General features: G+C 41.7%; 1 protein-coding gene across 3 annotated transcripts in view; it reads left to right on the forward strand.

Annotated features, from left to right (window-relative positions):
• SPAG9 (sperm associated antigen 9) overlaps nt 1-16,363 on the forward strand; it is a 157,152-nt gene that overhangs the window by 32,162 nt on the left and 108,627 nt on the right. For all 3 annotated transcript variants that reach the window (XM_021713788.1, XM_008060803.2, XM_021713787.1), the window contains exon 2: nt 10,855-10,975. In XM_021713788.1, coding sequence (XP_021569463.1) covers nt 10,855-10,975 — 121 coding nt within the window. The remainder of the gene's footprint in view (nt 1-10,854; nt 10,976-16,363) is intronic.

Below are 16,363 nucleotides of genomic sequence, written 5' to 3' on the forward strand. Positions count from 1 at the left end.
ATGCCACTGCCCTCTAGTCTGGGTGACAGAGTGAGACTCCAACTCAAAAAAAAAAAAAAATTATAGGCCTGGTGCAGTGGCTTATGCCTGTAATCTCAGCACTTTGGGAGGCCAAGGTGGGAGGATTATATGAGCCTAAGAATTCAAGATCAGCCTAAGCAACATAGTGAGACCTCATGTCAAAAAAAGAGAAAAAAGCAATTACAGTTAACTGAATTTAACAATAATTACTTAATATAGTGGAAATATTTCCCTCTCCCTCTTTGCAGAGTAAGTACAGGAGAAAGAATATCTTGATGGACATTATTTACATTTGGAGTTGGTGTCTCACTCGGTCGCCCAGGCTGGAGTTCAGTGCATGGTCACAGCCACCGCAGCCTCCACCTGCTGGGCTCAGGCATCTTTCCGCCTCAGCCTTCCAAGCAGCTGGAACTACACGCATGCGCCACCACACCCGGCTTATTTTTTTTTTTTTAATTTACTGTAGTGACGAGGTCTCACCAAGTTGCCCAGGCTGGTCTCCAACCCCTGAGCTCAGGCAATTCTCTTGCCTTGGCCTCCCAAAGTGCCGGGATTACAGGCTTGAGCCATTGCGCCTGGCCCAAAGTTGCTATTTAAACAGCTTCCCCCTCCCCCACCCGTTTTTCTTTCTGTCTTTGTTTCCTTTTTTTGGTCTTCTGCATCTTTACTCCAAGAAGCAGCAACCTCTAGGGAATTTTTTTTTTTAATGTTGGGAGGGCATTTCTTCAAAGTATTCATTTGTTGTTCTCCAGAACACTGGGGCAAAACAGTTCCTATAAGCCATCTGGACTTGAAAGCATTTTGCTTCATCACAAAGCTTACTCTTTTTAGATCCTGACATAAGTCTGTATTGTCCGCTGTTTTTTTTTTTTTTAAACAGTGTCTAGTTTCTCCCAGGAGAGTTCTGTCTGAAGTTACGTCAGTGTTGTTGCTGTCCTGTTAGTTATTGAGAGAGAGAAAAGGGGTATTTAGTGAAGGTGTGTTTATTATACATGCTGAAAAACTCATTCCTGGGCTCTTACTCCTCCAACACCTTAAAAAAAATATGTGTGTGTTAGAAAGAGACAGACAAAGAGAGGAAGGGAGAGGAAGACGTTTGCTGTCTACCAACATACCTGGGAATCTGGCAAACTTTCCTGTGCTGTGGGGGCTAGCCAGAATTTCCAGGGATAACATGTTTTGTAGTTTAAAAAGCTGCCTCCCTCCTGCCATGATTTTGCTATTGCTCTAACCTCATGATTATTCTGATATTTGGCAGGTGTAGTAGAAGATGACCAACTTTATAAAGTCATGTCACTGGCAAGAGGTTAATGAATGCTCTTAAGTCTATGGACATTCAGTTATGAATGTCCATAGACTTAAGAGCATTCATTTAGTTTTTTCCTTCTTCAAAATGTCTCTGGCTAGAGTAAAACCTCCAGAATCCTATTTACTTTGCATAGAAATACTGATATATGCAGGTTATAAAAGGAAACCACCTAGTCCTACTGGAAAGTCTTTGTGGTAAATACCTTTAAAATATAAGGAAGAATGAAGTCTATACAATGAGTCTGTTCTTTCTACGCTTAAGGCTTTTTGGAATGTATCCTAGACCTGAAATACGTCACTCTTGTATTTTAGCTTTTGACTTCAACAGATTTAATGTACTATCATGGTGTATGACATTAATTGTTTATGATTAAATGGCATTATCCTTCAACATTGATTTTCCTCAGGACTTTCAATATCCCATTTTAGAGTTTAATTTTGATTAACTACATTTAGAAAAACACCCACAATCATTTTTGTTCAAACGTTAATATTAATACTTGGTATACAAAGCTTTTCTAAGCCAAATTGCAAAGGAATTAGGGTTTATATTTAGCTCTTTCATTACCGTTGAGGAGTCGTAGGTGTGTGTTTTACATTTTCCCCATTTCCTTTATCCATGCTTACTATAAAAGAAAAAACAAAAAACTTGAGGCTATTAAAGGATAAGGCTGTAGAACAAATAGAAAATTTCCCCGATAAATAGCCATTCAACAACAATAGCAACAATACATTATCACATAGTGGTTTTAATGTATTTTTTATTCTTTTTTTTTGAGTTGGAGTCTCACTCTGTCACCCAGACTGGAGTGCAGTGGCCACTCCCGGCCACCACAGCCTCGACCTGCTGGGCTCTGGCAATCCTTCTGCCTCAGCCTTCCAAGTAGCCGGAATTACAGGCATGCACTACCGCGCAAGGCTGATTTTTTGATTTATTGTAGAGATGAGGTCTTGCTGCCCAGGCGGGTCTCGAACCTGCGGGCTCAGGCAATCCACTCACCTCAGCCTCCCAAAGTGGGGGATTACAGACTGAGCCACCAAGCCCGGCTTTTTTTTTATTCTTAATAAGAAGGGAAGCCACCCAGACTGCATTCTCTCCCTCTAGCTCCTCTGGAGGAGGAGGCATGTCATCAATGGCAAATGGCAGTTGCAGGGAAGCAATTTCAAAGGCTAGGTTCACGCTCAGGAGAGAGTGCTGTGCCTCCTCCTCGTGCTTTCCGGTGCCTTACATGTGTAGAGAAACCTCTCCAGGAATGAACTGTAGAAGTGATCCCTGAAAATGCAGACTTTTTTTTTTTTTTTAAAGAGATGAGGTGCTCGAACCTGTGGGCTCAGGCAATCCTCTCACCTCAGCCTCCCAAATTGCTGAGATTATAGGCATCAGTCATCGCACCTGGTCTTAGACTGTATTATTATTATTATTTATTTTTATTTTTTAAGTGACAAGGTCTTCCTATGTTGCCCATACATCCAGCACACTACAGCTTCAAACTCTGGCCTCATGCAATCTTCTTGCCTTATCCTCTAGAGTAGCTGGGACTATAGGTGCTCACTTGGCCATCTAGTGTTTTGACACTTCCGTCCAGATTCTTTCCTTTGCCTGCCTGTTTATTCTTCCAGTTTATAGCAGTATCATCCCACATATAATATTTTGTGTCAAAAGCCTGGGATTTTGATAATGCTGCTAGCTAGCCTCCAGGTGGGTTGTTATGCTGAGTGTGAGCCACCACTCCTGGCTGTGTGATTTTTTTAAAAGTTTCATTTCATATTCAAGTTTGAAGTGTTAGTCCTCACTTCAGAAAGTCTTCAAGAATCATCTCATATGCAAACCTGCAACTGAGTTGTAAACTCTGCTTGTGCTGTTATCCCATGCTGGTTTTACTCAGTAATAGAAAATCAGTCATCACTTATCAGCTGTAATCTCAAGTTAGATGACTGTTGAATTGTGCAATATCTTTGTGAGTTCATCTTTTGTGTAAAATGTGGCTACTGTTTTTTGTTTTCTGCTAAATTTCAGGCAATGGAGCATAGGGACCAGGACTGTCTTTTAACCTACCACATTTCTAGCACCTTAGATTATTTAAAACATTAGGAACTCCAGTTGTGTGTTGAAAAGATGGATGAATGAATGGAATCTAATTTGCCCATTTAATACTTTCTTTGTGAATCAGAGGAGAGAGTCTCAATTTATTCTTTGGTTTATGATTTACCTTTATGTCAACTCGAATTTTAATACTGAGTAGTAATTCCCTGGGCATGCCTTGATCTTTATGCCTCAGTGCCTTTGCTTGTGCTGATGCCTCTGCCTAGATTATCTACCCCACTTCTTTAGGTAAATTGTTCCTTTTAGAACTAGCTGAAATGACTGTTATTATTATTATTATTTTTTGAGTTGGAGTCTCACTCTGTCGCCCAGACTGGAGTGCAGTGGTACTCTCGGCCACTGCAGCCTCAACCTGCTGGGCTCCGACGATCCTTCCGCCTCAGCCTTCCAAGTAGCTGGAACTACAGGTGCGCGCTACCACACCCCGGCTAATTTTTTGATTTATTGTAGAGATGAGGTCTCACCAAGTTGCCCAGGCGGGTCTTGAACCCGTGGGCTTAGGCAATTCACTCACCTCAGCCACCCAACGGAGCGGGATTACAGGCTGAGCCACCGAGCCCAGCGGCTGTTACTTTGAAAGCAGATTTAGTCACTTCTTCCTCTTTGCTTCCCATTATAGCTTGTTATATTGGTAATGTTAACTGGATCTCTGATAGCTGTCATAAAGTAAATGCTTCTATAGGATGGGAGGGTAAAGAGTTTTAGTTTTATATTTAACATGTTATTTTATCTAAGAATAAATCTATGAATGACATTACTTAGTTTGCCTAACTGACTATTCTGTACTTCTGACATCTGGAGAACAGTGTTTGTTTAACTGTGCCAACAGTTTGATCTTTGACTGGAAAGTGGTAGGATGGGACACGTTCCTGTTTTTATATTATATCAATTAATGTGTTAAGTTGAAATTACAGGACTAGAAAACAGATATATTTCTTGGAAGTAAATCAAGAAGACTTTAAAAAGCGGGTCAGCCATGCTTGTACTTTACAAAGCTGGTAATGAGTTCAGCAGAACTCACGTGTGCTTCTGGCCCACCTGGGATCTCTGAGCATAGAAGAGAACTTTTTTAGTGTAATGCATGCCTCTACAGCCTAATTATTTTGTTTATGGTATGAAAGGGTTAGATACAGAAAAAAGAAACGGTGTTTATTGCTTCCCTTATACTCGCCCTCTAACCCCTGTTAGACAGAGTGAGACTCCAGCTCAAAAAAAAAAAAAAAAAAAAGAAAATGCACTGAACTTGAATGTGTAGTTTTGTGTTTTATATATCCACTTACCTTTCTGGGGAAAGGATCTGTCTTCATAATATTCTCAAAGGAGTTCACAATAGATTTTTTTTTTTTTTGAATCGGAGTCTTACTCGGTAGCCCAGACTGGAGTGCAGTGGCCAGGCAGCCACCACAGCCTCGACCTGCTGGGCTCTGGCGATCCTTCCCCCTCAGCCTTCCAAGTAACTGGAATTACAGGCATGTGCTACCACGCCTGGCTGATTTTTTTGATTTATTGTAGAGATGAGGTCTTGCCAAGTTGCCTAGGCGGGTCTCGAACCCGTGGGCTCAGGCAATCCACTCACCTCAGCCTCCCAAAGGCGTGGAATTACAGGCTGAGCCACTGAGCCCGGCTCACAATAGATATTTTGCTTGGGTAATAATTTGAACATTTCAATCACTTATTACTTTTTTTTGATTACCCTTTGAAGGCTATTGTGTTTATCCTATTAGTCTTTCAGTGCCCAGTGTGATCTGTTAGGATGCCTTATCAGAACTGAGAATACTTTTTTTTGTCGTGTATTAGTGGTTAGCATTTATCTGAGGTTGACAGCTATATGCTTCCAAACCAAGATTAATACACATTTAAGATTGGAATTTTCAAGAGCAGAGATAGTTTTTTATAAAATTTGTTTTTTGAGTCAAAGTCTCATTCTGTTGCCCCCGCTGGCATGCAGTGGCATGATTGTGGCTCACCACAGCTTCAACCTCCTGAGCTCAGGCAGTCCTTCTGCCTCACCTCCCAAGTAGCTGGGACTACAGGCACGTGTCACCATGCCCAGATAATGTTTTGTATTTTTGTAGAGACAGGATCTCACTATGTTGCCCAGGCTGTTCTTGAATTCCTGGGCACAAGCAGGCCTCTTGCCTCAGCCTCCCAAAGTGTTGGGATTATAGATGTGAACCACCATGCCTTTAAAATTATTCTTAAAAAATCAACACTTGGGCCAGGCTCGGTGGCTCAGCCTGTAATCCCACACTTTGGGAGCCCGAGACAAGTGGATTGCCTGAGCCCATGTATTCGAGACCCACCTGGGCAACTTGGCGAGACCTCATCTCTGCAATAAATCAAAAAAATTAGCTGGGCATGGTAGTGCGTGCCTGTAGTTCACACCTGTAATCCCAGCACTTTGGGAGACTGAGGCAAGAGGATTGCCTGAGCCCACAGATTCAAGACCTGCTTGGACAACATGGCAAGACCTAGTCTCTACAATAAAAATTTAAAAATTAGCTGGGTCAGGTTGTACACTCCGGTAGTTCTAACTACTTGGAAGGCTGAGGCAAAAGGATCGCCTGAGCCCAGCAGGACAAAGCTGCGGTGTGTGTGTCACTGCCTGGGAGACAGAGAGAGATTCAACTCAAAAAAAAAAAAAACCAACACTTACAACCTTACAAGTGAGAAAAATCCTTCTTGATTTATTTAAATTAAATTAAAGTACTTTTTTTTTGAGTGAGCCACCACGCCCAGCATAATTTAATTTTTAAAATATGAAACACTTCACAGATATACATGTCAACTTTGCATAGGGTCCATGCTAATCTTCTCTGTATCGTTCCAATTTTAGTAAATGTGTTGCTGAAGTGAGCACTTGGATTTCTTTTAGAATTTGAAGATGCACTGGAATTGAATGTATAGTTTTGTGTTTTATATATTTCCTTTTTTGGGGGAAGAATCTGTTCTTATATTATTCTCAAAGTAGTTCAGGATTCCAAAAGATTAAAGATTTACTACTTGGAACAAGAAAGGAGAAAATGTACACACCTTTGTTAGAAACCACACTTCATATTGTAGTCTTTAAGTATATCTGTTTTAATTTGCTTGAAGGAAAGGGCTGAGAGTAATTTGCTCTGGAATATTTTCTTTTTTTTTTTTTTGAGTTGGAGTCTCACTCTGTCACCCAGACTGGAGTGCAGTGGCTGTTCCCGGCCACCGCAGCCTCGACCTGCTGGGCTCTGGTGATCCTTCCGCCTCAGCCTCCAAGTAGCTGGAACTACAGGCGCGCACTACCCCACCCGGCTACTTTTTGATTTATTGTAGAGATGAGGTCTCACCAAGTTGCCCAGGTGGGTCTCGAACCCACGGGCTCAGGCAATCCACTCACCTCAGCTTCCCAAAGTGTGGGATTACCGGCTGAACCACCAAGCCCAGCTTGGAATATTTGCATAATTACCAGTTCTCTCCTGTGAAGAGAAGCTGCAGAAACAAGAGATTTCCGTTTGGAGATAAACAACATTGCCAGTCCAAGACCTCACATCACTTTTTAAAAATCCCCCTTCCTTTTGCCATTTACTTAAAGTGATATAGATATAAAGCCTCAGTCATTATCATACAATGTGAAAAGTTTAAAGGCTCAAATCATCTAGGAGACCTAGTAACATACTTGGAGAGTAAGCATGTAGCAGTGACTGCTAAACAGTTATAGATTATTTATGCTCTTCTGTAGCCAAACAGGGTAGCTAAGAAACAAGCAGACATGAAGCTGTGTGTTCATTATCAGTGAGAAGGGAATTCTGAATAAGCAAAATAGTGCTAAAGTTTTTTGTTAGCAGTTTAATAGTAAACATATGCTGCATGTTCTTTATTTTATTTCTTTTCTTTTTTTTTTTTTGTAGATACAGGGTCTCACTCTTGGAGTGCAGTGTTGTGATCATAGTTCACCACAGCCTCAAACTCCTGGGCTCAAGTGATTCTCCTGCTTCAGCCTCCTGAGTGGCTGGGACTATAGGCATGCGCCACTATATCCAACCTATTTGTTTGTTTGTTTGCTTAGAGTTGGAGTCTCACTCTGTCACCCAGGCTATAGTGCAGTGGCATGCTCATGGCCACCGCAGCCTTGACTTGCTGGGCTCAGACAATCCTTCCGCCTGTCTTCCAAGTAGCTGGAACTATAGACACACACCACCATGACCGGCTTATTCTTTGGTTTATCGTAGAGACAAGGTCTCACCAAGTTGCCCAGGCTGATCTTGAACCCCTGGGCTCAGGCAACTTTCTCACTTCCACCTCCCAAAGCTTTGGGATTATGGGCGTGAGCCACCAGGCAGCTGTAATATTTAAAACCGCAACACCCACTCTGAATCTCCCCTCCCTTCTTTTCTTCAGAGCACTTATCCTCATCTGGCATGCAATATATTTTAGTAATTTATCTTATTTATTATTTGCCTGCCCTACCTAGACTGCAGGTTTTACAAAGTCAGGGATTTTTGTCACTGCTGTATTCCCAGTGCAGAGGGTGATGATAGCATACACTAGGCTCTCAAATATTTGTTAAACAAATGAATGACTAAATAAACAAATAAAATTTTCAGACTAAAAAAAAAAAAAGGAAATTCATATAGAAAAATGGGCTGGGCATGGGGGTTCATGGCTGTAATCTCAACACTTTGGGAGGATCACTGAAGGTCCAAGTTTCAGGCCAGCCTGGGCAACATAACGACATCCCATCTCTACAAAAAATAAAATAAATCAGTTGCCAGGCATGGTAGCTTATGCCAATAATCCCAGCACTTTTGAGTATGCCTCTGCACTCCAGCCTGGGCAACAGAGTGAGAATTCTACTCAAAAAATAAAAATAAAAAGAAGCCAGGCTTGGTGGCTCAGCCTGTAATCCTGCGCCTTTGGGAGGCTGAGGTGAGTGAATTGCCTGAGCCCGCAGGTTCGAGACCCACCTGGGCAACTTGGCGAGACCTCATCTCTACAATAAATCAAAAAATCAGCCGGGCGTGGTAGCGCGCGCCTGTAGTTCCAGCTACTTGGAAGGCTGAGGCGTGAAGGATCGCCGGAGCCCAGCAGGTCGAGGCTGTGGTGGCCAGGAGCGGCCACTGCACTCCATTCTGGGCGACAGAGCGAGACTCCAACTCAAAAAAAAAAAAAAAAAAGAGAAATAAGAATGAATGAACGAACGAACGAATGAATGAGTAAATAAATAAATTTTATAGCCAAGAAAGGTCTCACTAAGAATAAAGACGTGATAGGGAAGCAAGCCATTTGGATTACTGAAGGAAGAGAATTCCAGGTTGCAGGAAACAAGTGCTGGGACTTGGAGTGTTGAAGGAACTGCAGGAAGCCTTGAATCAGAGAATAGGAAGGAGGAGGAAGAGAAGTAGGTGACGATGTCAAAGAAGTAAGAGAAAGTGGGGAGCAAATTGTGTAGCCCCTAGGAAGCTATGATAAGGTATGTAAACCATCTTAGGATGTAGTGCAGAGGAGTGCATTAATCTGACTTACTTCTTTTCTTTTTTTTTGAGTTGGAGTCTCACTCTGTAACTGAGGCTGGAGTGCGCAGTGGCATGCTCATGGTCACCCCAGCATCGACCTGCAGGACTCAGGCGATCCTTCCGTCTCAGCCCTCCAAGTAGCCGGAACTACAGGCGCGCACTACCACGCCTGGTTTATATTTTTTGATATATTGTAGAGATGAGGTCTCACCAAGTTCCCCAGGCATTCTTGAACCCATGGACTTGGGCAATCCCCTCACCTCGGCCTCCCAAAGTGCTGGGATTACAGGCTTGAGCCGCCACACCCAGCCTGATCTGACTTATTTCTTAAAGAGTCCTCTTAGCTCCTGTATTGAGAATGCCTTGTAGAGGGGCAAGGGTGGAAGTAAGGAGACCAGTTAGGAGGCTACTGCTACTGTAATAATCCAAAGAGTATATAATGGAGGAGACCAGGGTAGTGATGAAGATGATGGTAAGTGGTTGGATCTGAAGGTAGATTTGCTGATGGATTGGATATTAGATGTTAGAGAAACAGAGAGTCAAGGCTGACTCTAGAGTTTGGGGGCCTGAACACTTGACCACAGTAATTTAACGAATTAGAAAAAGAGCAGGTTTTCATATACCAAATTTAAGATGGTTTTTAGACATCCAAATGAAGTTGTCCAGCAAGCAGTTGGACCTGTAACTCTGGAATTCAGTTCTGGACTAGAGAGAAATTTGCAAGTTCTCAGTATATAGTTAGTGTTTAAAGCCACGAAACTGGGTGAGATTAAACGTAAACAGGGAAGAGAAAATGTGTCCAAGAACAAGCATGCCAATGTTCAGAAGTTGGGGAGAAGAAGTACCCTCAAAGAAGACCAAGGAAGAGCAGCCAGTAAAGTAGAAGGAAAATGAGGAAAAGTCCTGGAAGCCAAATGAAAAGAAAAATGTTTTTTTGTTTGTTTGTTTTTTGAGTGGAAGTCTCATTCTGTCGCTCAGACTGGAGTGCAGTGGCCACTCCTGGCCACCGCAGCCTCGACCTGCTGGGCTCCGGCGATCCTTCCGCCTCAGCCTTCCAAGTAGCTGGAAGTACAGGTGCGCGCTACCACACCCGGCTAATTTTTTGATTTATTGTAGAGATGAGGTCTCACCAAGTTGCCTGGGCGGGTCTCAAACCCATGGGCTCAGGCAATCCACTCACCTCAGCCTCCCAAAGTGCTGGGATTACAGGCTGAGCCACCAAGCCTGGCAGAAAAATGTTTTAAGGAGGAACGATAATTGCACTTAATGATAACACCCTTAAGAACAGTTTTAGTAAGTTCGATTTGATTGGTAGAGGTATTCCTATCATAAGCCCTTTTCTTAGGATTTAAGCTCTATGGGTCAGTGACTCTACAAAACTGTCTGTTAATCAGGTAATTATTTAACAAGTATGTGTTGATTATTTCATCATTTTTTTCTCTGTTGTGCATGTTATAGATTAAAAAATTGTGTTTTGAACTCAACATGAATATACAAGTATACTAGTTGAAGGATTTATATATTTGTAATGTATGTATGTCCTTTGGAATGCCCATTGTAAGAAGTGAAAACAATAAACAAATTATTTTATTACTTTTAAAATTATTTTTCTCCTCTCCCTCCCTCCCAAGGTCTTGCTATGTTACCTAGGCTAATCTCCAACTCCTGGGCTCCAGCAATCCTCCCACCTCAGTCTCCCAGAGTGCTGGGATACAGGCGTGAGCCACTACACCTAGCCTTTTTTTTTTTTTTTTTAATATGTTTGGAGGTTTTCAAACTTAATGTTTATAGAAAAAATAAAATTCAACCCAAGTTCATAATTCTGAGACCTCTTTAAGTAGTTATATTGTGATACCAGGAAACACAAGAGTTGACAATATAAAAAAAGGTTTCATTTCTCTGATGAAAATATCTATTGTTCTTCTTTATTAGAAATTCATTGAATTTGAAGATTCTCAAGAACAGGAAAAAAAGGACTTACAGACCCGAGTGGAATCTTTAGAATCTCAAACAAGACAACTTGAACTCAAAGCAAAAAACTATGCTGACCAGAGTAAGTAAAAATACTTCTCATAAGTACATATGAAAGAGTGGGCTCTAATAGTGCAATGACTCATCCTGACATTTGACTAGGATTCCAAATATATGCTTGGAATTGTCACCACAGACTCAGATGTGCGTCCTGGGAGCTGGGGATCTCTTTTGTTCACATTTTCACATGGCACCCATGTGTGCAGAAATGACCAAACCAGAGATACCTGCAGGCCTCATTGTTCAGTCTTGCTCTCAACCTTTGTTTGTAATTCGACATTGTCTTATATCTACCATGCAGGTGTGTGCTTTTGAGTCACTTCTTGAAATTTTGATCAAGTGCACAAAGTTCCATTGTTTCTATATGGCTTTGAGATGTAAAAATGTAAGAAAACCTCTAGCTTTGAAGTATGCATAAAAAACTGAATTCTAGGGCCTGGCATGATGGCTCACTACCTAACTGTCCAGGAACAAAAATAGTGGGATGGGTAGATTAAATTAGCTAATTTAACTCAGTTTTATGTCCACATAAAAATAGTAAGAATTATTTTACAGAACACATGGTAACATGGAATAATATTTTCATTAACAAATAAAAACAGGATATGGTACTCTATTCACTACTTGATAGTAGCATAAAAAAAGAAATCAAGCAAAATTTTATAAATCAATATAAGCAAAGCTGTCTACTCAGAAATTCCACTTTTAAGAGTTGATTTGCCGGGCGCTGTGGCTCACGCCTATAATCCCAGCAATTTGGGAGGCAGAGATGAAAGGATTGTCTGAGCTCATAGGTTTGAGACCAGCCTGGACGACTTGGTGAGACCTCAACTCTACAATTAAAAAAAAAAAAATAGTGGTATGCTCCTGAAGTTCTAGTTATTCAGCAGGCTGAGGCAGAAGGGTTGCCTGAGCCCAGAGTTTGAGACTGCAGTGGCCGTGAGCGTGCCACTGCACTCCAGCCTGAGCGGCACAGTGAGACTCCTACTCAAAAAAGCAAAAACCCTGAATTCTCTTTTTTCTTATTTTTAAACATAAAACTGAGGGCATTTGGGGGAACAGGACTTCATTTTTCAGAATCATTTTATTTTTAAAGGATTTAGTATATTATTCTTGATTTTTAAAATAATTATTATTTCAAATGTCAAGGATAATTTTAGCTTTTTGGCTAATGGTTTTCATTAGCCAAAGATCTAATTAGACCTAATTAAGTCAAAAGTAGAAAGAGAAATGACAAGAAACTATATGACCCATTTTCATATCCGATACAGGTAGGCAGAGAGTTTTCTGCTTTTTCCTCCCAGCACTGTAAACTTTCAGATTCCTAGGGGTCCAAGGTGGCCAGGCAGTGACTCTTTTCACATTCCCTGTTAAGGCTACGTGGTGACACTAGCTAGTTAAATACTGCTGTTCATGCTGGAGAACCTTTACCAGCAGGCTTGGGGTGTGTGTAAGAACTGACTGCTTCCTCTACAACTCTGGAAAAGCTTAACAAAACTAAATCAAAGTTCCTGAAAATCTGAAGTCCAAGCTGTCTAACATTTAAGGATGTCACAGAAGTGAGCCAATGGGTGTTTGTAACAGAAGTCAACATGAGTGAGTCAAAATGAGCCAGGTGTCATGCTTTGTATTTTAGGCTTATAAATACCTTTAGTTGTGTACCTTTCCTTTGTTAACATTGAATGTATCCAGTGACTTCTGAAATTCTGCTATAGAAATTTGAGGTATTGAGTGTATGATGAATTCCATAGTGCTTACCCTAACAAATATATTACTGGAGTCATGTTACTATGAGTACCACTCATCTGGAGAAATTGTGGCATTTGCAAGCTTTTGGTACATTTTAAGAGTTGAGCATTCTCTCTTCAAGGAAGAAGAAGAAAATTTAGCTTGATTGCACGTTTGTGTCAGTGATTACATAGTATTTTAGAACTAAACATTAAAGGCACAATTGACAAAACCAGCCTAACTTTCATTGTTTTACATATTGCATTTCTTCTTGATTCCTGAAGAGTACCAAGTTGTTGATAAGACTTTCCTTTGACTTGGAAGGGAATTTTTTTGTCTAAAATCCTTTTATGCATTAAGCATCTTGCTTCTGTGATTAGAAGAAGAATGACCTTATACTTGAAAAGGTATTTTTTTTTTCTTTTCGGTAGAGATAGGGTCTTGCTATGTTGCCCAGGCTGGTCTTGAACTCCTGGCCTCAAGCAGTGCTCCCACTTCAGCCTCCAAAGTGCTGGGATTACAGATGTGAGCCACCATGTCCAGCCTGAAATTGCATTTTTTATTTCAGAGTAACTTTATTTTATATTTTGAGTTAGAGTCTCACTCTGTCGCCTAGGCTGGAGGACAGTGGCACACTCATCACCACAGTAGTCTCAATGTACTAGGTTCAGGCGATCCTTCTGCCTCATCCTTCCAAGTAGCTGGAACTATAGGCACACACCACCATGCCCAGCTAATTTTTTTGATTTATTGTAGAGATGAGGTCTCGCCAAGTTGCCCAGGCTGGTCTCCAAACTGTGAGTTTAGGCAATCCTCTCACCTCGGCCTCCCAAAGTGCTGGGATTACAGGCTTGAGCTACCACTCCCAGCCTATCAGAGTAACTTTAAATGTCTCTTGCATTCAAAGGAGATACTGCTGCTTTTTTCACAAAAATAAAAAAATGAAATGAATTACAAATTCTTTCACATACATGTTAGCTTTTTTTTTTTTGAGTTGGAGTCTCACTCTGTTGCCCAGACTGGAGTGCAGTGACCGCTCTCGGCCACCGCAGCCTCGATCTGCTGAGCTCCGGCGATCCTTCTGCCTCAGCCTTCCAAGTAGCTGGAATTACAGGTTTGCGCTACCACACCCGGTGAATTTTTTTTGATTCATTGTAGAGATGAGGTCTCACCAAGTTGCCCAGGCAGGTCTTGAACCCACGGGCTCAGGCAATCCACTCACCTCAGCCTCCCAAGGCATGGGATTACAGGCTGAGCCACTGAGCCTGGCTCATGTTAACTTTTTTATTACTAAAATTTAAAAATCTTTTTTGGCTTTTTCTAGTAAATGTAAACAAAATGTAGTTGTTTCTTAATTAAGGGAAGTCAATTTAGGAGAATATTTGAGTATCAAAGTTTGTCTTTTTAGCTAGATGTCTGTAATCCCAGCATTTGGGGAGGCCAAGGCAGGAGGATCTCTTTTATTATTATTATTATTATTATTATTATAAAGATATGGGATACAATTCAGGATTAGGTATATAAACATTGATTACACAGGTACCCAGGGAGGATCTCTTGACCCTAGGAGTTTGAGACCAGCCTGGGAAAGATAGCAAGACCTCGTCTCTACAGAAAATAAATATAATTAGCCAGGTGTGGTGATTTGTGCCTGTAGTCACTGTAATCCCAGCCACTCTTGAAGCCGAGGCAGGAGGATCACTTGAGCCCAGGAGGCTGGGGCTGTGGTGAGCTATGATTGAGCCACTGTACACCAGCCTGGGCAATGCAGTGAGACCTCTTCTCTTACAAAAAAAAAAAAGAATTGTCTTTTTCAGTGTCCCATATTTGTTATTCAGTCCAGTGAGTCATATCTAATTCTTTTTGAATTGTCATATTCTGTGGTACTCATCCTCTCATTCTTCTCTCCAAAATATTATCATGTATTCCATTTTAATTCACAGAATTTTTTTAAAAATTAGGCATCATAGCCAGGCGCGATGGCTCATGCCCATAATCCCATCACTTTGGAAGGTGAAGGTGAGAGGATTGCTTGAGCCCACAGGTTTGAGACCAGTCTGGGCCATATGGCAAGACCTCATCTCTGCAATTAATCAAAAAACAATCTGAGTATGGTGGTGCACACCTGTAGTTCCAGCTACTTAGGGAAGGCTGAAATGGAAGGATTGCCTGAGTCCAGCGGGTTGAGGCTGCGATGACTGTGAGCTTGCCTCTGCATTCCAGCCTGGGCAACAGAGTGAGACTCTGACTTAAAAAAAAAAAAAAATTAAGCCAGGCTCGGTGGCTCAGCCTGTAATCCCGCTCCTTGGGAGGCTGAGGTGAATGGATTGCCTGAGCCTGCGAGTTCGAGACCTGCCTGGGCAAGTTGGCGAGACCTCATCTCTACAATAAATCAAAAAGTAGCCAGGCGTGGTAGCGCGTGCCTGTAAATCCAGCTACACGGAAGGCTGAGGCAGAAGGATCACCAGAGCCCAACGGGTCGAGGCTGCGGTGGCCGGGATTGGCCACTGCACTCCATCCAGTCTGGGCAACAGAGTGGGACTCCAACTCAAAAAAAAAAAAATTAGATATCATTTAAAAATAATTGGTAGTACTCTAGGGAAGGGAGGAGGAAATTCTTCACTAAGTATTGAATAAGGTCTTAAGCTTAATTCGATCTAAAAACTTTATTTTTGTCATTAATATTATTTGTCAAAGAATTTCTCCCCTGGGAGTCTGCTGTCTTATTTTGAAATAAACCATGCTGTCCAAATGACAATTAAAGAACTTACAAACTGTGGTCAGTCAAAACTGACCATTCAGATACACAAAGTTAATAACACTAATTTTTTCATGAACTGAGGCTGTAATGAGTCATCTTTTGTCTCACTCTGTCACCCAGAATGGAGTGCAGTGGCCGCTCCCGGCCACTGCATCCTTGACCTGCTGGGCTCCGGTGATCCTTCCGTCTCAGCCTTCTAAGTAGCTGGCACTACAGGCGCGGGCTACCACACCCGGCTAATTTTTTAATTTGTTGTAGAGATGAGGTCTTGTCAAGTTGCCCAGGCGGGTCTCGAACCTGCAGACTCAGGCAATCCACTCACCTCGGCCTCCCAAAGTGCTGGGATTACAGGCTGAGCCACTGAGCCCGGCCATGAGTCATCTTTTATTAATGTTTGGAAGCTACTCCCTTCTTCTGTATTTGAAACCTTTGTCTTTTTCTCCTTTTCTAATTGTTCTTCTCTTTCTTCCTTCTATTTTTCTCTAAGCCTTAACTGGGTATAGTATGAAATCTAAGTATAGCTTAAATTTTTTTTCAGCATGTTGTCCACGGTCTAAACAAAAATTTCTAATCTTTATTTTTACCACATTTAAAACATCCCCCTACACTTTTGGAGAAAATATTTGACTAGTTTTTCACTTAATTTTTGTGGCAATCCCTCTCAAAAATCTACACTATGAATCAAAGCCCCTTATTTTTAAAAGGTGTTGGTAGGAGGTCATCTTTAAGGACCCTATACTATTGGAGAACCAAGACTGGGATTAAGTGCTTTTTAAAGGAAGAAAACAGACCAGGTGCGGTGGTTCACGCCTATAATGCCAACAATTTGGGAGGCAGAGGTGAGAGGATTGCCTGAGCCCGCGGGTTCGAGACCAGCCTGGGCAACTTGGCAAGACCTTATCTCTACAATAAATCAAAAAA

Source organism: Carlito syrichta, unplaced genomic scaffold (assembly GCF_000164805.1).
Source record: "Carlito syrichta isolate Samal-C Ts95f unplaced genomic scaffold, Tarsius_syrichta-2.0.1 Scaffold304743, whole genome shotgun sequence".
NCBI lineage: Eukaryota > Metazoa > Chordata > Mammalia > Primates > Tarsiidae > Carlito > Carlito syrichta.